The following is a 26,372-nucleotide window of genomic DNA, read 5'->3' on the forward strand; positions in this document are numbered from 1 at the left end:
GGATTAAAGACATGTGCCACCATCACCTGGCCCTCATTAAGAAATCTTTCAAGTTCTCCTGGTGAACCCATCCTATTGATTTAAATTTGCTGAATTATAGAAAACTTAAAATTGGTGAGAATGTTAAAAAGCCTCTTGCCATTCCCAAGATTTTAGAAAAATCTCATGGAATATAGTTTCATACATAAAAGGGCAAAAAATGCTTTTAGTATAATCTGTAAAAGATTTTGATATCTAAGACCTTTCAAACATCTTAGGTACTGCTCAACTGTACACTACAAAATACATAAGATTCTCATCAGAAAGTATTCATTATATAGTATTATCCATACAATCAGGCTATGACTTAAGTAAAACACTCTATTTTAAACATCACATAATATGTAAACATAAATATTGAAAAGTTTATGTGTAATGAAGTTATTTGGTTCTTTGACTCACAACTATTTACAACTCGGTGTGGCAGTTTACAGCCTTCCACCTCCTTTGTATTGCTGTGTAGCAAGAAGGCAAGGGAGGAGAAATTTCTAATGACATTGCCCAGGAATCCTGTTTCAGCAGCAACTATTTTTCGTCATTTTAAGATACGAAGTAGTTAAAATTTAACATTATTTTAAGTACTTCTGTAGGTCTACAGAAGCTAAAACTTTACAATGTGAAATGCACAATGAAATAATGGCTACAGATAAATTTTTGGACTAAGGAAATTTGAGGGAGGAAAATAATCCAAAACTTTTCTAGGTAAAGTCACTGTATGTAAAGAGACTCTTTCCCCCAATTTGCCAATCACTTACCCATTGCTTTTGTTTCTTCCCTTTTAGCATTCAGAAGGGAAAATTTGAATTTTGCTCGAACCTCACTTTTTGGGCAGCTGACTAAGAGCAAATATAAGGACAAGTAGTCTTTACTTTCATCATCTAACCCCTTTGGGTTTACCCTCAGGCACCTAAAATAAAACAAGAGGTCACTTAGAGGAATTTAGTATTTGATATTAACAAAAGGACAGGAAATGCTGAAATCACCTGCAAATTAATATCCCAACAGCACTCCTGTAATAAGTCCATGTTTTTTCAATTTCTCCATTTGAATAGAAATTAATGACTAATGTAAAAATTATACTAATACCCATAGGACCAACAACAACAATGAACCCAAAGTAAGATAAATACAGTTAAAAATATAATAATAATGCTTACCATTTCATTTTATCATTTGGGCCAGAAGAAAATGTTGAACTCTTTAACACTTCACCCATTTCTTCTCGACAAAAACTGAAGTTATTAATAGTCCACATGTAGGAAAATTTCACTACTTTAACCTATAAGATCAGAAAGCCACTTTTATATGCATGACAATCTCTTGTCACAATCCAAATAAGCATTCTAATCTTCTAGTGATGATGTCACACTGTTTGACATTTTACATAAACTTGTCATGACCAGAAAATTTATGAAACAAACATCAAATGCATTTTAAAAGGCAGGTACCTGTGTGTAACACCAGCTTTCTGCAACAGGGCTAGGAGACATATCTCCAGACAGAGATGGAGTAGGTTCCATAGACATTGCCACTTTAGAAGAAGCTTAAGATTCATATATTATCCCACAAACTGGAGTTATTTAGCTACAAGGAAAAAAATAAATTTATTGATCAACCTTTGAGAAAATTAAGAGAGAGAATATATTTAAGGTTGAGAAAAATTATTATTAAAATTAGATTTGAAGGGACACAAGAAGTGTTAAAATAATTTTAGAAATTTTTAATAAATTAAAACAAACATCTGTCAACCAAAACAACTGAAATCTAAACAAGATTAATATTTATATATGACACTATTTTTCAAAATATCACAAATCAAAAATATCCATGTAACATAACATGTTATAGAAACTTAATGACATCAATGTCTGCTTCATCTTCTGCCATTAACTTCCTGAAGTCCAAAGGGCCATGAGCAAGTTAGCGCAGTAAGTACTTGTCATCCCCATTCTTACCAAAGAACAGACTCTACAACAGCCTACAGAGAATTCCAACAACCTGGCTGTGTGCTAAGACTGTATCTCTCTCACAGTGTTTCCTTCAGAGGTGTACTGAATCATGTACTTCCCTTCTAGTTATCTGTCCCTGTACCAAATCAGTTTGGATGCACAATCATCCATCTATCTGAATGTAGTTGAACAGCATTTGTTTGAGATGCTCTTCTTTCTCCAATGTGTACTTTTGAAATCTGTGCCAAAATTCAGTTGGTTGTAGTCATATAAGAGAACTTTAATACCCTAAAGCAATATATTTCCTTATTGTTGGACTGTGTTCTCATCTTCAGTATTCTAACTTTCCATTCTCCTCCTCTCCTCTGATTGTCATTGTTGAAGTTGTTGAATATACTGTACTGTGTAAGAGCAGTAACAACCTACTTTTGATTTAAGAACTGATAAAGAAACCACATTAATCCTATGGAGGGATATACCTTCAAGGAGACAAATCCTTCAATAAAAAGAGACATAATTTTCTCTAAAACTATTGAACACTAATGCGAGAAGAGAAAATGAAGATTGAAGTAAGTCACTTGAGAGACTGAGAAAGAAATAAAGCTATAAAAGATAAACTAGCAAATAAAACTGGGAATGAAGAAGCCCTTTAAAACTCTGCAACAGAGATATGAAGCAGAAGCCAGGAATCAATGTGCAGACCTGGAGACCTAGGCAGAGAGCAGTACAGAAACACAGCCTGCTTTACATGGCAAATTCCAATCTCCTGTCTCAAAACTAAAACAAAGAAAACAGAAGGAAGAAAAGGAGAAAAGGGAGAAGCAGTGGGAGGGTAGTGGTGATGATAATAGAGCACGAGGCAAGAAAACTGCAGAAAAGGAGAGAACAATAGGAGGAATGGAGGAGAACGGAAGGTGAGGACACGGAAGAAGAACCCAGTCAACAATAACAAAGAATATAATTTTAAAATATTCAACTTCTGCCATGCAACTACAACCAACTGGCTTTTGATAAAGACTTCAAAAGCAGACACTAGAGAAAAGAGAACATCTCAAACAAATGCTGCAAGAAAACCTAATATCTATCTGCAAAAAAATGAAACTTTACCATCATTTTTTGTCCTACCAAGACAAATAAATAAATTCTAAATGGACCAAAAGACCAGAAACTGATACTGCTGCACAGAAAAGTCAACCTGTAAGTACTTTCCGACCAAGGTTGAACCCATCCATTCATGAATGGAGGGAGCGCTTTCCACAGCGGCACGGGCTCTTCACAGGGAAGCAACATGGGGGAAGGGAGTCACTGTCTTCAGTGGTGTACCACTGCTGAGTTATACAGACTTGAATGAGATAATGAATGAGGTTAACAATAACCAACCAAAATAAGAATTCAAATTTAGGCCAGTGAGATGGCTCAGATGACAAAGGCTCTTTCCATCAACCCTAACAAACAGATTCCCTTTACTTGAATGAGGAAAAAAAATGGTAAAAAGAGAGAACTGACCACAAGGCAAAAAGAAAGAATTGACTCCTGAGACTGTCATCTAATCTCTACATGTGGGTCATGCAAGTGCCCACTCACCCTTTCTACAAACACATTAAAACAAAACAATCAACCACACACAGAGAAATCACCAATGAAATATATTTCTATGAAATTCAAAATGAGTAAATAAAAGCAAATTAGTGTGGCCTCATTTTTCTATTTTCTGGTCAAAACTTAGGGAAAACAGAATGATTACTAATTTCATGGACTTTTTTCAGGCTTAAAAAGCAAAATGATAGTATTTCTAGATATGTAAGACATGTACACCATACTCACCTACTTCTTGAATGGATAAATTCGCTGAAATTACTTCCCAGTCAGAAAAGAGGAAAAGAACACAACAACCTCCATATAAAGCAGTTTTGATTTTTACTCCACTTAAATATGAACAAGAAACTCATGTCCTAAAAGAGATGATGGCACACACCCATAACCTTCTAACCTCAGCACTTGGAAGCAAAAGAAAGAAGACTGTGATTGTGAGGGCAACCTGGGCTACATGGCAAGACCTTGTCTCAAAAACAATAATAAAAAGAAACTCTTAAAAGACTGTGACAAAGCTAGGCAGTGGTGGTGCGCGCCTTTCATCCCAGCCCTCAGGAGGCAGAGGCAGGCAGATCTCTGAGTTGGCAGCCTCACTGGTCTATAGGAGCTAGTTCCAGGACAGGCTCCAAAGCTACAGAGAAACCTTTTCTCAAAAAAACAAAAAGAAAAAAAAAGAAAATATAATCACTTATTTTTAAAGGTTAATGTAAACAATAAGTGAGATTTGACAAGGTCTGGTATACAGCAAGGAAATCTGACAAATTATAATTCATTCATCTATAAATATTTTTATTTGCTGGCATTGATATATGCTCTTCAGGCTTGGAAAACATTACTTTTAATATGTTGAAATTTTAAAATAAAATATGTAAAATTAAAAGCAAATAAAAGAAATAAGATGAAGAAATTCATATGCAATAAATGAGAAATCTTCAGTTAGACGGGAAAGAGGCTAGTGCAGAATGGAGTAATCCCTAAGGTGTACCGAAGAGAACATGTCAACTTTATTCTAAAACAACTGTGATTCTATCCTTAACTGGCTTGGTAACTCTCTGAAAGTCTGGCTCAAGGGTTTGCCTCTGTTTCACCTCTTTATCTTCCTCAAGACCCAGATAAACCACTGCTGGATATAGACACAGAAGATGGTTCCTCCTAACACAAAGACATCTACTCAAGTATGCGCGCTGCTGTTTTATTCACAATAGCCAAAAACTAGAAACAACTTACATGTCCTTACAGGATAATGGATAAAGAAAATGTGGTTCATTTTCACAATAAAGTATCACTCAGCCATTAAAAAAATTACATTCTGAAATTTGCAGACAAATTGATGAAATTAATTAGAAAAATCATTCTGAATGAGGTATCCCAGGCCCAGAAGGACAAATATGGTATGTAATTGCTTAAAGGTGGATATTAGCTTTTAAGGTCAGTGATAAACAAACAACAATCCTTAGAACAACAGAGGTTCTGTTACAGAACAAGGGACTAAAGGGTACAAATAGAACTTGTGAGGAATGGGAAATCAAATAGATCATCATAGAAGGATGGGGTGATGGCTGAACTAGGAGGATCAAGTGGGGAGGGGGAAGTGGAGGAGGAAGAACAGGGGGGAAGGAGTTGAGGGAGGACTATGAAAAGAAAGAGCTTAACTTAAGGGCTATTTGGGGGGTAGTATGAAAATCACATAAAGTAGAATCTTCCTAAAATACATATATAAAGGCAATCTAAATGAAATTGCCAAATGATGGGAAAACAAGAGTCCCAACAGGTAATCTCATTCTCAAACAAATCTTCCAGGACTAGAATTGGGTTACATCTAATTAAGTTGTTGGCCAAAGGGAATCTCCAACAACTCAGGCAGTTGCCAAGACTATAGGCTTCTCTTTACAAACTGTCAGTATGGCCTCACTGCTGAAGACAACATCTACAGAATGCATTGAGCAGAAGGAAGCTGAGCTGGTATATACATAGAGCCTTCTCCCCATGTTCTAGTGGCTTTGGTACAGAAAACACTCTGCACACTACCAAAAGAGAAACATAAGCACCAAACCAGCCACAAACCCTTTGCTCAACAATGTCTTCACAGATGAAACCTATAGGTGACACCTGCTTGGGTAAACAAAAGCCAGAGGTAGACTAGGAACCTAGGGTAAAACAAAATACTTAAAAAAAAGGGGCTTAAAAAAAGGGGGGGGGCTTCTAATAATATTCTGCTGTATTCATAGATCACCGCCTTGTTCAGTTGACATCAGAGAAGCTTCCTTCTACAGCAGATGAGAACGAATACAAAGGCCACCCTTCCCCATCACACACACACTCCTGCAGCAAGACATTTCCCACAGAATGAAAGACCTTGGAACATTCAGCCTTCCAAAAAAGGAGGTATTCACCAAATCCCTTCCCTCAGAGCTCAGGGAACCCCTCAGAAGAGGAGGCAGAAAGAGTGTTAGAGCCAGAGGGAATGATGGATGCTAAGAAAACAAGGTCCTGTAAATCAACATAAGCAAAGCTCATATGAACTTACAGAAACTGAAACAGTATACACAGGGCCTGCACAGGCCTGTACCAGATCTGCAGCATACACATTATGGATCCAGTTTAGTGCTTTCACGTGATTCCTGACTGTGCAAACGAGTAGGTCTCAGACTCTTGTGCTCCCTTTTTTCTGCTGGTTTGTCCTGTCCAATTCAAATATGATGTTTTTATCTTATCTTTGTTATTCTGCTGGCTGGTTTTATGTCACCTTGACACAAATTAGAATTACTGGAGAGGAGGTAGCCTCAACTGAGGAAATGTGCCAAAAACATCAGCCTGTAGGCAGGCCTGGAGGGTAGTGACAGAGGGCCTAGCCCATCATAGCTGGTACTTCCTTGCATAGGGGGTCCTGGGTGTGTAAGAAACCCAGCTAAGCAATTCAGTGGAAGCGAGACAGGAAGCAGCACACTACCTCCATGGCCTCTGCATCAGCGCCTGCCTCAGGATCCTTCCCTGTTTGAGTTCCTGTCCTGATTTCCCTCAGTGATCAACAGCAGTAGGGAAGTGCCAATCAAATAAACCCTTTCATCCCCAGCTTGCTTTTTGGTCATAGTGTTCCATCACAGCAATAGAAATAGAACCTTAGAGGGTTATATTTTATCATTTTCTCTTAGAAGCCTGTTCTTTCCTGAGGAATGAAGGTGGGAAATAACTGGGAGAAGGGGGGAGGGGTAAATTGTAATCAAGATATACTGTGTAAAAAAAAAATCTATTTTCAATAAAATGGAAAAAATTAAGGAAAAAAATTAATAAGTGTCCCCAAAGTAACAGGCAATCTGCAGAGACTAAAGGTTTTATTTAATTGAGAACTTAATACACAGGCACTGCATTTGCATCTTTCCTGCTCCTCCAGATCTATGATCACAGAAATCAAAGTCTAAAGTTTCTCTCTCTCTCTTTCTCTTTCTCTCTCTCTCTCTCTCTCTCTCTCACACACACACACACACACACACACACACACACACATAGAACCATTTAATTATATCATGCAAAAATTAACCGAATAGAAACAAGAACAGAACATTCTCTACTAATAGATGAACATATCATTACGCAGAACAAGTCATAAGAAGATGCCTTTAACAGGAGTATAAAAGAATCTGATCTAGCAGTCATTTCAGTCGTTAACAGCTGAAATCCACAAAACAACTCAATAGATTTTAAGACTAAGGTCATATAAAGCATTCCCTCTTATTAAGAGTCAAACTAGAAATTTATATCAAGTGAAATCCATAAATGTGAAATTAAACAATAAATGGAAAAAATTCACAAGACATACATTGAGACAAGGGAAAAAAAGAGCAACATAAATATACCATAGCTTAGGCCATGAGGTGACCGAAAGCAGCTGAACACATGCATTTAAAAAAGTCTTAAGACCACTCCGCACCAGGGACACTCCACCTTGCCCATATATCATAAAGACACATAGAGGCTGCCTGAATGCCCCTTGCCAGCCCTCTTTCATTCAGGTTACCCCTAATCCCCATAATAACTTGCCAGGAACATCCCTTCCAACTACTTTCCTTTCCTTTGGGACTCCCCATTTCTCAGCCTGCCCCCAGAAGGCACTCTCTAGGAAAGGCTGAAGAAACCCAGTCAAATCTCTCACAACTTAACAGAGCCTAGGCAGCTGCCTGAGATCCTCAGTTGCCGTATCCAGCCTTGAGTTCAGGAAACACTTGTTCCAGGTGACTTGATCATTTCAGAGAGCACCAGACTATAGCTGACAAACAGATGAGCCATAGCCTGAAATATCAGGTCAATGAGGAACATAGACATCTCAACCCCGCTATGAATCTTCCCATGAACACTAGAAACACCCGTGTTGAAAGTGATCTGAAAAAAAAAAGAAAAATTTAACAACAAATGCACAAATCTAAACACATAAAAAATATGAAAAACAAAATATCTAATTCAAAAAGGGAAATCCCATAATAGTCCATATCGAAAATAACCTGGGAAAACTCCCAGACACAGAATTCAAAGGAATGATTGTAAATATTGTTAAACACCTCAAAGAACACAAAGACAGAAGAGTGAAATAAGGAAGTCAATCCAAAATAGGATAACAGACTTTGAGTCTATGAAGAAAACCCAAGCTTTAATAAAACTTGAAATGAAAAATTCAGTAAGTCAATTAAAAAACCCCAGTGGAAAGCCTCACCAATAGAATTGATCACATTAAAAATAGAAAGTCAGGGATGGTAGATGAAGCAGAGGAATTGGAACACCTGGTAAACTTCAAGGGAAAGTTTGAAAACAAACACATGAACAAAACATGGAAATGTAATAATAACCATGAATAAACCTACCCCTGACTTATGGTGAAGAACACCATAGGGAAAGCACACAGAATATCTTCAGGAAAACATAAGAGAAAAATTTCCAAACTAATAGAAAAGAGTGCCCAACCAAAGAGACCTACAGAATAGCAAACAGACAAAAAAATAATAATACTCCACCATGTATTACAGTAAAAATATTACCAATACATAATAGAGAAGGGATATTGCAAGCTTCAAATGAAAAATATCCAAGTCTCATTACAAAGGCATACCTATAAAGTCACATACAATTCGAATACTACAATATCTAACAGAAATCTTCAAAGCCAAAAGAGCCTGGAAAGATGTTTTCCAAGTTCCAAAAGACTACAACTGTCAAACAGAATTTTAGACCAAGAAAAACTATTATCACAGCACTTGGGAGGAAGAAGCAGGCAGATCTCTATGAATTCAAGGCCAGCCTCATCTACAAGAGCTAGTTCCAAGACAGGCGACAGGCCCCAAAGCTACAGAGAAACGCTGTCTCGAGAAACAAAAAACGGAACAAAACAAACAAACAACAAAAAAACTCTTAAAACTGAAGAAGTAAATTTTTTATGATAAAAACAGATGACAAATAGTTAACTATTACGACTATTCCACTGTGGATACTGGTAAGAACAGTTCAATCTGAAGAAAAAAATAAATAAAAACACCCAAGTCAGAGGGATCAAACAAACAAAAAAATCAATACCAGGACAGGTGTTTATAAAAAGAAACCTGAAAAACAAAACAAGTAAAAACTACCAAAAAAAAATCAACAAACTGACATGAATTAACACATGTTATATAAATAACTCTGAATACAAGTGTTCTAAACTTATCAATGAAAAGACAGATTCACAGACTGGGTTATAAATCCATCTTTTTGCTTCCTCCATGAAGCATATCAGACCATCAGTGATAGCTACCACCTGAGGGTAAAGGATAGGAAAAGGCATTCCAAGCACATAGAACTAAGAACATAAGATAGCTATTCTAGTATCTAACAAAACAGATTTCAAACAAAAATTAGCAAAGATAAGGACATTTTACACTCATTAAAGGGAAAATGCACCAACATGATGGTGCAAACCTAAGCATATGGCACCAAACACAGAGGCACCAAATTCAATATCAGAAATACCATTCAATATAAAATTCACAGACTGACCCCAATAGAGTGATAGTGGGTATTTCCAATACCCCACTTTCACAGATAGAAAGGTCATCTAGAAACAACAATAAAAAGCCTAGAGTTAGTAACACCATGAGTCAAATGGACCTAACAAATATCTATAGAACACTCCTTCCAAACACTAAAGAATACACATTCTTCTTTTCAGTAGCTCATGGAGCTTTCTCCAACATCAACCACAGATGAGGGCATAAAACAAGTCAACACTCACACAAAAACTGAAATAACAATTTGCATTCTATCTGAACACAATGGAGTAACACTGGCTATCAACAGCAATGGAAATAACAGAAATTACACAAATTCATGAAAATAAATAATATACTTTTGAATAAGAATTTGACAAAGGCAGAAATGAAAGAAATTTTTAAATCCCTAGAATTGAACAAAAATAGAAACAAAACATGCCACAATATGTGAAACAAGGTGAAGGCAGTTCTAAGAAGAGACTTCACAGAATTAAGCGCCTAAACCACTTAAAAAAAAAAGATAGGGACACTAACCATTTTGGGGATCAAATGACCCTTTCACAGGGGTCACCTAAGACCACTGGAAACCACAGATATTTACAATACAATTCATAGCAATAGCAAAATTGAATTAGCAAAGAAAATAATTTTATGGTTGTCTGTCACCAAAACATGAGGAAATGTATGAAAGGGTAGCAGCATTAGAAGGCTGAGAACTGCTGAATTAAGAGTTGAATAAGGGAGTGTGTTCCTAGTTTTATGTCAACTTGACATAAACTAGAATTATCTGAGCAAAGAAAACAGTAATTGAGAAAGTGCCTCATTAAGATCAACCTGTAAGTAAGGCTGTGGGGTATTGTCTTGACTAGTGATAGATGTGGGTAAGCTCAGCTCACATCCTTGTGGAAAATTATTTTAAGGTGTGTTGCTTTTATTTATACTGCATTTGTTTAAATCTGTGAAGCTGTGACTCTTTCTCTAAAACACCTGATGGTCCAATAAAGAGATGAATGGTTAAAAGTGAGGCAGGAGAAAGGATAGGTGGGGCTGGCCTGCAGAGAGAAGATATAGGAGGAGAAATCTAAGGAAGAAGGAGCAAGAGAGTAAGGGAGGAGGGAGCAAGATAGAACAAGGAGTAAGGATATCAGGAGCCAGCCATCCAGCCAGCCTCGAAATAAGAGTGAAAGTAAGATTTACAGAAATAAGAAAAGGAAAAGTCCAGAGGCAAAAGGTAGTCAGGATAACTTAAGTTTAGAAAAGCTGGCAAGAAACAAGTCAAGCTAAGGCCAGGTGTTTATAATTAAGAATAAGCCTCTCTGTGTGATTTATTTGGGAGCTGACCAAATAAATGTGGCGAGCCCCCCAAAAAGTCAAAAGAGTAAAAAGAAAAAAAAGAAACAACATCATTTTGGTGTTCCAATATTGGGCTAGAATAAAACACCAACAACACATCCTTGGGCAAGGGATCCTGTATACTGTCAGAAAGCAGGCTGAGCAAATCATAAGGATAAGCAGTGTTCCTCCAACACCTCTGCTTCAGTTTCTGCTTTGAGTTCCTGTCCTGACTTGTTCCAGTGATTAAAGTGTAGCCTGAGAGTTGGAAGATGAAATAAACCTTTACCTCCCCAAGTTGCTTTGGCCATGGTTTTCTTATCACCATTAATAGAAACCCTAAATAAGACAGAGGGGGAATATGATCAAAGCACAATATATGAAATTCTCGTGAACTAATAAGAAAACAGGGTCAAGTCAATGTGCTACCATTATACCATAAGGAATGAAAAAAAAAGGACACATAAAATAAAATTTGTGTAATTAAATAAGATTAGAGAAAGACAAATACCATAGACAACCAAAGAACAATAAAGAAAATCAAAACCCAGGATTTGACTTAATAAAACTGATACACATTAACTATATTGTGTAAAAAGGAAAAAAGGAAAGACTATAAATTTATTTTAGTATTTCACAAATTCGTAATTAAATGATTCATTCTTTAAGCCTCATTCTTAGCATCTCATTGATTTTTTTTTAATTCCTTAAGGATATTCATTTAAGGATAGCACCATTTGTTTTGTGTGTATCTGAAATGTAAGCACTGGTCCGGCTGTACAGTGGTGCACAATAAAAAGTAACTGAATGATTATCATTAAAAACTATTATTGTAAATTATGACATTAATCAAAAAAATAAAGTAAAAAGCTCAGTTTGATAGTTGAAGAAAAATATTTGACAATGACTAGCAGTGGTGGTGGACACCTGTAATCCGAAATAATCAAAAGACTGAGGCAGTAGCTTTCCAGGTACACGGAATTCCTTCCCTACACACTGAGTTCCAGGTCAAGGCTAGGCAGCTGAGTGAGATCCTGTCACAGAATAACTTGTGCTTACCTGTTCTGAGCAAAGGCTTACACTAGATGCTTGAAGAAGAATTTTGAGCATGTTAGTAGCACAAAATACTGTTTAGTTAAAAACACAAAGCAGTGGAAATGGATTTTGTGATTTCAATTCACATATAAGGCCTTCTCTCACATTTCAAGAGACAATACTTATGATGGAACTTTTAAACAGCACAGTTAAAGACAGTAACATGCATACTGTTTATCTGTCATGTTTATCCCCCAATATACCTATGAGATATTTTCATGAGGAAAATGATAAGCAAGCTCTAATAGGGCTAAAAATGAAAAGTGGGGATACTGGTGGAAAAACAAATTTTGAGGTATTCAAGGTAGATAAATATAAACAAGTTATCAAAGAAATAGGAGAAATATTACAATTGAAGGAACTAGACATAATTTCTCTGGGGAAGTACAAAAAACCAAAACCAAAACAAAACAAAAAAAAAACCCTAAGGTGGACTGGGCTGGCTAAGACAGCTGGCTTTTCACAAAGATAAGTCGTGGTTTTATCATCTTCACAAATTCTAAGAACTGTACACCAAAAGACGTGGAACACTTGACTACATATATTTTTTTTCTAAGCATGTCAGCTCACGAGAAGCAAAAAGGACACACAGGGCTTATCTGAGTATCCTAAGGCATATTAGGAAAAGGAGAGAAGATAACAGAAAATAAAATTAAGGTCTTTTCTATAAAAAAAATAAATCCTTTTATTTTGACATGTGTAAAAGATTCCAATATACAAGGAAGTGATCATACTGAGACACCCTGACCTCTTACAGTGAAGTGTCCACAACGTTTCTACTCAGAAGAACATTGCTGAGGAAACAGACCTGCACAACTTGAGAGAAAACCATGCCAGCCACACAGTATTACTTTACAAAGTTGTTGTATGCCTTAAAATGTAAGCAGATCATGGAGGAAGAACTACAGCTACTGATTTACTAGACCAGCAGAATCCCTAAAGATTAATTCTTATACCCACAGAAGAGAAAAACAGGAAGCTTGCTGTGAGATTGTATCTCCCAGAAATGTCAAAAAAGCTATGACCACGAAGTCTCATTGAACTGGCTGCCTAAAGAAGACCTGAACAAGGGCAACATCAATAGACATGCTAACACGGAAGGGTGAAAGCTCATGAGGCCTCAACTTTGGTCAAAGAACTAGGGACAACTAAGGAACGCTGAGAGCAAGAGAAATAACCTTTCCCAGGAGGAAGTACACCAACTGGTTATTCAATGGCCAGCACTGAAAAACATATACATGCAATATATACAAGTAACAGTATATGGACTGAGCAGGTTGTGTGTGTGTGTATGTAAATATATATTTTATGCATAAACACATGTATGTAACAACAATTAAAGATAAATGGTCACGAGTTTGAAAGAGAACAAGGAGGGTACATGGAAGGGCTAGGAGGTAAGAAAAGAAAAGAGGAAATAATATATTACCATCTCAAATGATTTTTAAAAACATATTTAAGCAAAAATATGAGCAGATCAATAAGGCTAACTAACATTCAATTAGGAAGAAAAAAAGACATTCAAAAGAAGAACTAAAACAGAAGAAAAACGGAAACAAGTACCTTATATAGTCAATTCAGGAGACATAACTGTAGACTTAAATTTTCTTATAAAATAGGAAAAGACAGGTGGAGCACTGCGAGTTTGAGGTCAGCTTGGTTTACACAGCAGATTCTAGGCAGCCAGGGCTACATGGAGACTGTCTCAAAAGATGGGGAAAAAGTAAAAGTCTTCTCATAGAGTTTATTTGAATAAAACAAGAGTAAACCGTTTTGAAAATGTGTTCATAAAAGTAAGTATTAGAGAAAGAATAATTCAATTGGTAAGGTAAGTAAAATGGTTACAACTCACTCATAATTGGAAAACAAAAAAAAGATTATTTTTGAAGACCCAAATATAGGAAATGATGAGCCATTGTGAACCAGATTTAGCAACATGTACTAACAAACAAAATTAAAACAAGAATAGTGATATGTGTGTGTGTGTGTATGAATTTCTTTAAAAAACAGGTTTATTGTCAAGAGATAAAGGAGGGAGGCACAAGGTTATCAAATCAAGCCTCATAAAATGTCAAGAATGGTTACTGAGAGATCTAAACACAGACACTTCTGGTAAAACTTCAGAATTCTATTTCTTAAAAATATAAAGAAAATCCTAAAATTCATCATGTTATCTACAAAAGACCAAACCACACTGAAATCTAAATGCTACCAACACAAATCATAAGTATTGTTAAGATTTTCTGAGAAAAAATGAGCTTGGAATTCCATAATCAAATTTGCTCACAACTGAGTGTCAAATAAAGAGTAGTTTCAAACTACAAACACTTGAACAGTTCACTCACCTCCATGACCAATTACTCAATATTGTATTCGGAACCCAATGAGCCCTAACTCTTTTTGTGTCGCACAGATGATTTCTTTCCTAATCTTCCTCCTTCATAGTATACATACCCTTATAAAGTGGGTATCTTATTTTGAGGATTTCAGCTCTAACTAAGTAAAAAGAAATCTGAGAAAGAGAAAACACAAGTCAAAAACACAAGAAAGCTATAGTCTCAGGGGACAGGAAGAATTAGAGTTAAGAGAAGAATCTATAAGAATTTGTTCTTTGTAATTTTTTTCAGTGGGTAATAGTATAGAAAGGAATATAGCTATTTTATGAGACCAACTTTTTTTTTCTGCTGTGTGCATGTATTGACATATTTCTAGGATTAAATATTTTAACACTGACTCAGAAAATACTGAAGAAAATATAGAGCATTATATAAATATTTTGATGATATAAATTAGCAGGAGGACTGGGCAATTGAGTTGTAAGGAAGGAAACAAGACTGTTACTCACAGAGATGGTAACACTGACCAGAGCCAAGGAAGAGAACTTTCACAGAAACCTACTAACACAACTACAGGAAGGCACAGTTCAGGAACAGAACTTAGTGTTGGTCAGCAATTTCCCTCTGTAACTGAAAGACTTGTATGACTGGAACTTCCATTTTAAAATGTATATTTTAAGCAGGGGGGAAGAAGTACATATCCAGTATGCCAATTTTAAAAACAGAAACTATATTTGATTGTCAGACAGCTCATAAACAGTCCTATCATCCCATAAACCCTGGAGTGTGCAGGGTGTGTGTGTGTGTGTGTGTGTGTGTGTGTGTGTGTGTGTGTGTGTTGTGAGGGTCCACTGTTGTTTTGCTAAATCATGTTGCCAAACAGCCTTCCAAACATTTATATTTATACATATAAACCTGTGCTAATCCCAACAGTCAGAAGAGCCTCTTTCTGTAGTAGATAGTATTTAATGAGATTCATAACTTGTCAAAGTGCTGAGAAGAAGTGATCATGTGTGCTCAATAAGACATACCTATCAGCCTCTCTCTCCCTCCCTATTCCTACATAGCTCAGGGAATAGTTCAAAAAAGGGGGCCGAGAGAATGAAAGCGCCTGAGAACAGGAAGAAGTGCTACGAAATGTTTTCTTCTAGACATAATGTGGTCCTTATAGCTGAACCAAATCAAAGCAGCCATAATTGCAGTCTAGAAGTGAGAGATGGCAGTCCTGAGGCCTTATATCCAGCTAAGGAACCATACTGGCAATTGATCGCTACTGTGAAGAAAGAGTAATTTTTCACTGGGGTATTAGAATAGACTATTTGCTCATGCACCAATGGCCTCACACCCACATGCACTACCTGGACTCACTGGGTAACTAAGGGAGTGGGGAGGATGCGATGGGTAAGCCATCAAGCCTGATGACCTGAGTTTGATCCCTAGAACCAAGACAGAGCAGAGGAAACTGATTTCCCAAAGATGTCCTCTCACCTCCACTTGTGCACCACAGCACACATGTCCACACACACAAACAATGTATTAGAAAACTAAAATTTTTAAAAGGACATGAAGTTGGGTGGGGCTTCTTAGGAATTATCTAAGAAGAGTCAGACAAGTGGATATGATGAGAATATATTTTATACACTTACGAAAATTTCAAAAACAAAAATACTTTTAAAAGCACTAGGTCCTATTCAGCTCTACATAAATTAACAGAAATATCCCAACTCTATATTCTTTCTAAAAATCAGCTACAGGGAATCCAGAACATGTGTATGCCTGGTACCATAATACATTCATGCCACAAGATCTTCGGGTATCATTTTTAAAATCATCCTTTGTAATGTAATAATATCTGTGTCAAGTTTGGAACAAAAAAACGTCCAAATGTTTTATTATTTGCATAACTACACAGATACAGGGCATACTGTATATGCTTTGTATAGAAGCTCACGGCATTTGTGTTTATAGATATGTATTCTTAAGATAAATAAAGCAAGATGTTTCACCTTTAAAGATCATTTCCAAAATACAGTTAACAGCAATTTTTAAAATCAGCTTTACTTAGCAGTCTATGTGGTGGCTAGTTTTGACTGAACTTGCCACAAGGTAGTTATCTGAAAGAAGCGACCCTCAGTTGAGAAAATGCTTCCATAAACTCCATCTGTAAGGCTTTTTTTTTTTTTTTTTTTTTTTTTTTTTTGGTTTTTCGAGACAGGGTTTCTCTGTGGTTTTGGAGCCTGTCCTGGAACTAGCTCTTGTAGAATTTTCTTAATTGTTAGTGATTGAACCAGCCCACTGTGGGTGGCTCCCTCCCTGGGCTGGTGGTCCTAAGTTCTATGGGAAAGCAGGCTCAGCAAGCCATAGGGAGCAAACCAGAAGCAGCACTCCTCCATGCCTCCGTATCAGCTTCTGCCTCTGAGTTCCTACCCTGTCTGAATTTCTGTCCTTCGATGATGAACAGTGATATGGAAGGAAGTCAAATAAACCCTTTCCTCCCCAACTTGATTTTTGGTCATGGTGTTTCATCACAGCAACAGAAACCCTCAGACAGTCTGAGTGACAGTCTTTTAAACACCTGCAGAATGCAAACAGCACATTGAATCGGAGCAGTAGGCAGACTACTCACCATGCCAACCTCATAATCTCTGAATTATTTTCAAATCACTCATTCATGTATTCATACACTTTCTCTTAATCATTAACTCCGTGAGTATCTGTAAGGCACCTACACTAATTTGGGTCCTACAGAAAGAAGCAGACAGTCCTTACTTTCCATTTAATATGCACTCAGGCGTTTTAGGTATAATTTTTTACACTTCAATTCTGTTTAAGAGAATAAGCAAGGCAGCAGAAATCTGACCCTCTTTTTTTATAAAACGTTTAAATTGACTGAAATTTGTTCTTACTCAAATATAGGTACACATGTGTGGGTGACGATGTATGTAAGTAACACAAGCATAATAAAAAGGACAGGGTCACTGAAGGATGCTCTTAACTCTAAACCATCATCTTCAAGTTCATGAAGTCAATAAGAACACATTTACTTTAGTATCTACTTACAACATTTTGAAAATTTTAACCAATGGTTTAAAGCTATGACAAGTCAAAAATTACCCAAATTGTAGCTATCTTAGCAAACCATGTATGAAGTTGATACAAGTTCGCAAAATGAATAATACATTCATGGAATTTTAAGTTTTTAAAGACATTTCAATTAAAGAAACAAATTGCAAATTATAATTTAATCTTATATCTTCATGTAGCAACAATCTGAGTGTGTGAGAGAGAATTTTTTAGATCTACTGTCACAAGGTATTAGTTCTAATGCAGAGGTTGGCAAGGAATGGCTGTTCCAGAGGGCCAGAACTTAGTCCAAAATAATTAGCCTCTGGACCTAGAACATTCTATCTCCACAGTACTGAAACTGTAACCAGCCAGTCTCTATAGACTCCTTTCAGAAGTTTTTGTTCACAGCCAAAACAGCTTATTTTCATAAGTTTTCATTCAGAGTTCATCCTGTTGGCCAAACATCACATTTTGTGCATTCGAGAGTCATGTGTTGCTTATTAACTATTATAAGGTCTCTCACAGCTGGGAATCTTATTCCTATCACTGAATGTAGATAAGCCTGAGTAGTGGGCAAGACAGCACTCTTAGAAGTGAGAAGCAGCTCACAAAGGCCATTAAGAAGGAAACTGCTGGATCATATAAAACCTATTAGCCATTAGGATTCAGGTCTGAATTTTTTTCACCCTTTCTATCTGACATAATATTTACATGTGACATAGATTATTGTGTCTAAAATTAAATAATAATGAACACAATTTGGCCTAATGGAGTGAAGATTATGGATGAAACAAATATCTAAAACAAAATTTACTGTATTGACTATACAGCTCCCTCTATTTACAGTTACTTGCATTTGATGAACTATCTCATTTATATCTAAGCGGATAGAAATGGTACTTTAAAAAGGAGTTACTGTAGTGTTGTCTCTCCTTTACATAACTAAAACATTAATTAATGTTTAATCTCAGCAGACTGTACTATGGGACATTTTAGATAACAACTAAATTAAGAAAAGCAGTACTTAAAATATAAAACATCATTAATATTATTATTTGTCATTGATCTCTTTAGTACAATTTGGATAAGAAGAATTAAACAAAATCTTTGTGGAGTTGAAGTTTAATCTATAGACTAGACACTTGTTTTTTCTTGTGCCCTTGCCAGGCCTTTAGCCTGCTATTTTTATCATCAGGCCCTCATAAAATTCCTAAGTTAAAGGCCTGGCACGTTCACAGGAGAAGCAGCAGGAAAATGCAGAATTGTGCATTTAAGGAATGTCAGGAGACAAAGGACAAATGATAAGAAATAAGAAATCAAAACCTTTCAAAGATAAGAAAAACCAAGACAACACAAAAACCAAAATGTTTTCAAAATTTCAAAACTGAACAATACTGGAAATGAGCTAAAAACCAGAATTCAAAATGCCTTTAGGGATCCAAAAGCAAGTAAGCAAATCAAACCAAATATCAAGATCAAAATGCTTACTCACAAAGCAACCAAATCAGATACTGTAAACCAAATACCTTGAAAGCAGGCAAAAATGGTACCTAATAAAATAGGATCTTTCTTAACCAGCTCAGAATGCAAAAAATGGATCCTCGACCAAACTAATAGAGATCCAGAGCCCTGAAAAACTCACTAATAACCCACCTGAGGACAAAACACCAGATACACTGTATTCAATGAGTCCATCCAGGCACTCAGCTTCCATTCATGAGAGTCATCCCATGAAAAGAGGGTCATTCTCAGGACCTGAGGTTAGGCACCATAACTGTCAATGTAAAAACATAGTTCTCATCTTAAAGGGAATAAGCAGCAGTCCACAGTGGCCAGTCTTTTCCTGGTGGTGGTGGGGGTGCTCGAGGGCCTCGCCTGGACAACTGCCCCTAGATGGAGCCCTGCAGGCAATACAGAGTGTCATACATCTGCCCCTTCAGACATGGCCATTCCTGTCAGGACCCTGCATGCAGGTAGACCTTTAGGGGCAGAGAAGAGATGACATACTGTGTGTTCCCGGTCTGGTGTTGTAGTTATGGATCCCTGCGCTGTCATACCTACCTGGCTAGAGGACTTGTTGATCCCCATCTAAATTGATGTAGTTCTTGTGACTGTGGAAGTATCACTTGGAACCACAGGCCACCATACTGGATTGGTTTGCACTAGCACACCTTCTTGGCTATCATTATCCAAGTTCAGCTGTTGCTCCTCCATTTGATGACATGTGCAGCGGCTCTATGACATGCCCTCCCTGTCAGCTGCATGATGTTCCCACTCTCTGACAGGTCCACACACAGATGACCATGGCCTTCAAGTTGGAGAGGTTTTCTAGCAGGTGTCAGTTATGCGTGAAGCAGCTGATTCTGAAGGCATGGTCTGGATGAAGCTTGCTGATGAGTGTACACAGGCTAGCCACACCTATGGATCCTTAATCTACCTAAAGCTACACTTCATTCTGGAGGTTATGTTAACAGAAGCTGGTTCATGACTTCAACTCCCCCTTGGTCAACTGCCTAAGCTCACTGTGTGTGGGACACTGGTACCATATGGAACTGGACATGACTGGAAGGCAATGTGCATAAAACACGGGCTAGTTTGCTTTTCTTCAATATCAGTTCTGTGATAAAACTCAGCCTTTTTCTTAGTAAAATAATTTGCTCACAAGCTACCTGACCATTTCCTTAATGCTTCTTCATGAATTACAAACTATACTGCAGTTAATTATACAATGATCAGTAAGGTTTTGCTCCATGCCTTAAACTTTATGTCTATAGATATTATTTCACTTGATCTTCTAAAAAAGTACTGTAAAAGGGGGGGGGGGAGTAGAGAGATGACTCAGTGGGTAAGAGCATTTGTTGCTCTATCAGATAAACTGGATTAGATTTCCAGCATCCCACAACTGTCTTTAATACCTCCTAGAGCAGCAGGTTGCATGTCGTTTCAAGAGATTCATATATACAAAACACCCAAACACATAAAATGAAATATTAAAATATTAATGTAATCAATAAAACTTTTAATAAAGATATTTAAAAAGCCATGTGAAGAGCCTACTTCAGATAAGAAAAATTTAAATGCAAAAAATACCTGACATAATCTTATGGTATAGATTTTTTTTTTCTAAAACGTCAGGAAATCAGAAAATAAACTCATAATTTCTAGTTGAAAATATGACTACTTTTTCAATTTGAAGTTCCTTTTGATTACTATATTTTCATCTATATGCTTGGTATAATAAGTCAAATTTATTATTAACTAGACTTTAAATTAGGCCACTGCTAAAGAATGACATACTTCGAAAAGCTGTACATAATTTACTGCCTTCAAAAACAAAGCACAAAGTTAAACTACTCTTAAAAGAATAATTCAGAGAATATTATCAAAGTTGAGATATTAGATTTAGTTTCAAAAGCAGTGTGGACTCTCTAAGCCTCACTTTCCTATTCATAAAAAGAGAATAATAAATTCAAAATTCTAGTGTGTTCAAGAGGAACACACACAAGATATTTACTAGAGTCTGGTACAGAGAAAGCACTTCTAGTCTTATTTGTGCATTAATATAAAACTCAAAAATAGAATTAACTTAGAAAACAGCATTATCAGGAACAATGAAAGAAAGAATTTTACTCAAACAAGGTTTTTAGGCTTATCCCTGCTTTTTTACTCTTTATCATTGGGCCCCCATCTGTTTTTCTATTGGCTATTAACTTAGATGCTCTCATGGTGCTTATCTCTAACAGCTTTATCTACTTTTTAATCCATGAAGTGAAGGTCCTTGATACCCAAGCATTCTCCCAGGAATTACATAACCTGAGGGAACTTCATGGAACTATGGGATTGATTCATATCTCTATTGAGTTGTTGAATACCTCTATCAAAGCTCACTAAAGTGACTCTTATAAATCTATGTATATAACTTTGTTAACTTAAAAAAACAAAGGGCTGGAGACTCTAGGGGAGATGCAACAGAGGAGGGTGAGTCTGCTGAGCATAAATAAATAAATAAGGCAGGTCCTATGGGAAGATGCATTTAAAAAATGGTCTCATGATATTGGAAGAAAAGACGGTGGAGCAGAGCAGTGCAGCGAGAGGAGGCTAGAGACTGGGCAGCAACCCAATGGGAGTGCAGCTGCAGCACACAAAGGAACATGTCATTGCAGTTTGATTGGTCCTCAGTCTGCCTGCAGGATCAGGCAAACATGCCAGGCCTGCAGCATGGAGCCACCTTTTCTGCAGCTCATGGGGCTGCAAGCGCAATGGTTGTATCCAGTTAGTGTGTGGGGTGGCCAGTACCAAGGGCAAAGAGGTATGCAGCAAACCCGGAGTTCTCCCAGATCTACTACTCCTCACACCTGTTGATTTTCAACCTACTAGCAACAAATCCCTTGGCCTTCTAAGTCTCATCTACTTAACATGCCATCAATCCTTCTCATATAAACTTGGTGGATAGCTTTACTAGTTCTGAAAATAAATCCTGCTTCACTGTTTTATAACAGATTTAATCCTTTAATACCTTTCTACTAATACATCCCTGCTCTGTCACCAGTTTTTCTTACAATTATCTTCCTTATCAAACATGAAATCCACATGGTATCACTTCCAACACTTTCTAGAGGGCATGCTTAACAATACACTCTTCTGTTCCATTACCATCACCTCCAGGCAAATCCTCTATTCCTCAAGATCACCACCTTTATTTGAACTGATGAATAAAGCACAAAAAGGCTCCAAAAAAAAAAAAACAGAATAACAGCTTTCAAGGAGTATAGATTTCATTAATTAGTGCTTTTTTAAACTCACAGCTGTCAAACGATTTGCTTCAAAGTAAAAGTATTACCAAATGATGAAATAACTAGTTGAAGAGATTATATTTAAATATCACAAGAGCTTTCAGACTATTCATAATGGTAGGTCCTAGACAAACATACCTATTGCAACTTAAATTGTAAAATTATTAATCCAATTCCAAGGCTGTTCTAGAGTCACTTTAACTGTTCACAGACCTATAAAGTAATAGCTCCATCATGCCACACAGATTTATTAAACAGAGCCAGTAAGCATGCTCTAAGATGAATTGACCAATTTTTCGATTCATATACCTTCCACACTTGTGATGGCTGATCTTGGCTGTCAACTTCACAATATCTGGAATCAACTAAAAGTCAAGCAGCTGGACACATTTTTGAGAGTGTCTTCACTGAATTATTTGAGATGGGAAGACCTACCGAATCTGGATCATTTGAGATTAGAGTTCCACCTTAAATCTGGGCTACTCATTCTAGAGGCAACACATGTAAAAGAACAAGTGAGAAGCTACGTTTTGCTTCTAGCCTGCTTGGCGTCACTCTCACAGGTAAGTTCATCCCTTAACTGGCGTTAGAGCCTTCTTCGGGACTCCAATACAGTCTAGAGGCCAGCTAAAACATTCAGCCTTGTGGACTAAGCAGCTATTCCTAGCCTTTATGTCAAGAGATGGCCACTGCTGGGCTAGCCAGACTACAACCTTTAAGTCCCCTTTAAATATATATATATATTTATATATATATATATATATATATATATATATATATATATATATTTATGCTATCCGTTCTGTTCCACTAGAGATGCCTGGATAATATCCGTAGTCGTCACTTACTCCTACCTGGCAATTGAAGAATAACACAAGCTACAGAAATATACTTTTTGTTAGAACTCAAAGAATCCAATAAAGGGAGCAGCATCAAATATATCTCCAATACCACTCATGGCAGGAATGAATTTGCGGCTCTTAATCCTCAGTGTTTGTCCAGGTTAGGTTTGCTGTTATTGCTGTTATTGACACAAGCTATGGTCATCTGGCAAGAGGAACCTCGATTGAAAAAAATGCCTCCACTGGATTAGCTGTAGCCACATTTGTAAACATTTCCTTGATTACTGATTAATGTGGGAGGATCTAATATAGCCTATATTCAATAAGAGTTTAGACCTCCCACATCCAAAAATAAATACAAATATTACAGGCTATTACCACTGCTCTTGGATGCCCACCAGACCCTCCTGGGAAGATACCGCACATTTTGATCTCAGGGCACACAGAGAATTCCAGTGGATACCGACTGGGAAGCGTCCTTCCTGATGGCTAACTTTCATAGTACAACAGGGTGCTACGTGCTGTGGGATGATCTTTCTGTATGCTGTGAATATGGATTGTTCCCACTGGTTAATGATAAAAGTTAGCTGACCAATAGTCAACCAGGAGAAGTTTGGCAGAACAATCAAACTGAGAACTCAGATGAGAAGGGGTGGAATCAAGAGAGATGCCAGTCAGTCACCAAACAAGCAGGATGTGTTGAAAATGAGGTAAAAAGCCTTGAGTCACATGACAAAGCATAAAAATATGGGTTAACTTAAATGTAAGAGTTAGCTAGTACTATGTCTGAGCTATTGGTGAAGCATTACTAATTAATTTAAACCTCTAAATGATTATTTGGAAGCATCTATGGGACAAAGAGAGCAGAGAAACTGCCATTTACAGCTATGCATGCTGTTGAAAGAGAAATATCAACAGTCTTACCTATCTGTGAAGCCTAGAAGCTAAAATAACTACCTGCCTGGCATGATATGTACATGATACAATAGTGACATAAATATTTTAAGGTAAGCTTATAATATTCAATTGTTTTCTGATTCAATTTATGAACAGCTACCCAGGAGAAAATGTATACCTGGTACTGTAAATCTGGTCAAGAGCTCATGGCAAGAGAGCTCATGGGCCCTAGGAATGAACTTATGTGCTGGCTAGTATGATGTCAACTTGACACAAGCTATAGTCTTCTGAAAGGAGAGAACCTTAATTAAGAAAATTCCTCCAGAAGATAAGGCTCTAAACAGACAGTCCTGTAGGGCACTGTGGGTAGGGACACCCCTGAGATGGTTTCCTGAGTTCTGTAAAAAAAAAAAGCAAGTTAAGCAAGTCATGAAGAGCAAGCCATTTAACAGCAACAACTTGTGACCTCTTGCAATAGCTCCTGCCTCCATGTTTCCGCCCTCCCAGTCTGAGTTCCTGCCTTGGCTTCCCTCAATGGACTGTGATATGTAAGTCAAATAAACACTTTCCTCCCCAAGCTGCTTTGATCACTGTGTTTCATCACAGCAATGATAACCCTAATTGAGACAACTTTCTTTCAAAATGGGCACAGCACCAAATTGCCCTCTGAATATATACCTCTATAGCAACAGATCAATACAGCTCCCAGACCTCCTCAGAGAAGCTTAAGCAGGAGACCACTGAGCAAAGTGGAGTGAATATGAGCAAACTACACTGCATGAATGTATGAAATTATCAAAGAATAAAATATTAAATCAGTAAGAGTTTAACTATAATAGTCACAATCAAAAGATACATTGTAATATTTTGTGACTTTAATTCCATAACTCAATTAGAAAAATAAAACCTAGTAACCTTCAGTGAAATTAAGTTTAAAACATACATATAACAAAAAATTAAGTATTAAAATAAGCAAGTTATGAGCCCATAGTGAAATTTAATCTCTCAATATTTGGTCATTTTCAGTTCTGGAAACAGTAAACTCATGTAACAGTGTTTCTCTCCTTAAAATGCAACAAAATCTTACAGAAGAACAAAAGAGACAATCACAACATTGGTAGTAGGTCACCAGTCAGTATATTACACTGTTGTGTAATTAAAGCTGTAGCAATATCGCAGATTAATTCAATAAGTGCCTAAAAACTTGACTTGCTTGCAAAGTTTGAAGAGCTGTTCCATGTGTAGTAAGTTACGCAGACATGTATCATTTGCCAAACACTAACAAATTATATTGGGAAGTTATCATTTTTATGAGAATCTTATTTTCCTCAAACAACATTGAAATCTGTTTCATATTCTGCATCTGGTCAACTGAGACCATCTTACAGATTTTGTGAGACTACACAGGTCTCTGTTCCATTTTCCCTGAGTTTGTCTATAAGGAAAGAAGTCATGTTTTTTTCAAGAAAACCTATTCACAATGCAATATCATTTTATAGCAATCAGGATAGCTAAAAAATAAGATATGATATAAAGCTAATGCGACAGAATATGAAAGAACAAGAATTACAGCTCACTATTATAAGGTTACAGATGCATAAATTATATATACTACTCATAAACCACAGTGGAATTAAACTACAAATCAAAGATAGAGATGGTTGATGTTGTTCCTTTGCAAGACTACAGCTCCTAGCATTCTCCTGGACTCCCAGAAGCCTTTGTATTCCTCGTTAAAAAGCGAGGGTCCTACGACCTCTCTCTCTCTCTCCCTTCTTCTCTCTTCCCCCGCCTTTCCTACCGTGTCCGCACACCCCTTACCTGCCTGTTACCCCTCCCCCATTAAAGTGCACCCACGTGGGACCGCCGCGTGTCTGTGTCTTCTTCCTCACATAACGTCTTTACCCTCTAACCCGCAGAATTAAGAACAACAGTTGAGAAATTTCAAAACACCTGGACATTAAAACATTGCTAAATACACTAAATTAAATGAAATTAAAAGACAACTTATTAAAATTTGTGGATGTACTAAAACAATCTTTAAAAAGAAAGCTATTGGCCAGGCAGTGGTGGTGCACGCCTTTAATCCCAGCACTCTGTGAGTTCAAGGCCAGCCTGATCTACAAGAGCTAGTTCCAGGATAGGCTCCAAAGCTATAGACAAAACCTGTCCTGAAAAAACAAAAAAAAAAAAAAAAGAAAGAAAGAAAAAGAAAAAGAAAAAAATTAAAAGTTATTAACCATGAATGAATATATAGTTGACCTCATATACTTGTGGAGTCAAAAAGTGCAGACTAAAATGATATTTTTTAAGAAACAAACTGCATGTATACTGAACGCACAGGCTCAGAAACATTGTAAAAGATGAAGCAGAAAGATTATAAAAGCTAGCAGACTCAGGGAGTTTGATGTGAAATTCT

The 26,372-nt window shown here is 36.9% G+C and overlaps 1 protein-coding gene across 3 annotated transcripts in view; it reads right to left on the reverse strand.

The window, feature by feature from the left end:
* Spopl (speckle type BTB/POZ protein like) overlaps positions 1–26,372 on the reverse strand; it is a 56,473-nt gene that overhangs the window by 24,588 nt on the left and 5,513 nt on the right. For 2 of the 3 annotated variants that reach the window (XM_041674641.1, XM_041674640.1), the window contains exons 2-4: positions 1,488–1,623; positions 1,197–1,318; positions 795–946 (exon numbers count right to left, since the gene is read on the reverse strand). In XM_041674641.1, the coding sequence (XP_041530575.1) occupies positions 795–946; positions 1,197–1,318; positions 1,488–1,565 (352 nt within the window). In that variant the 5' untranslated portion in view covers positions 1,566–1,623. Of the gene's footprint in view, positions 1–794; positions 947–1,196; positions 1,319–1,487; positions 1,624–26,372 lie in introns of those variants that run through there. The other variant, XM_041674643.1, reaches the window with a different exon arrangement.

The sequence above is a fragment of the Microtus oregoni genome, unplaced genomic scaffold (assembly GCF_018167655.1).
Source record: "Microtus oregoni isolate MIOR12 unplaced genomic scaffold, Mior012 000025F_ref0000491, whole genome shotgun sequence".
In the NCBI taxonomy this organism is placed as follows: Eukaryota; Metazoa; Chordata; class Mammalia; order Rodentia; family Cricetidae; genus Microtus; species Microtus oregoni.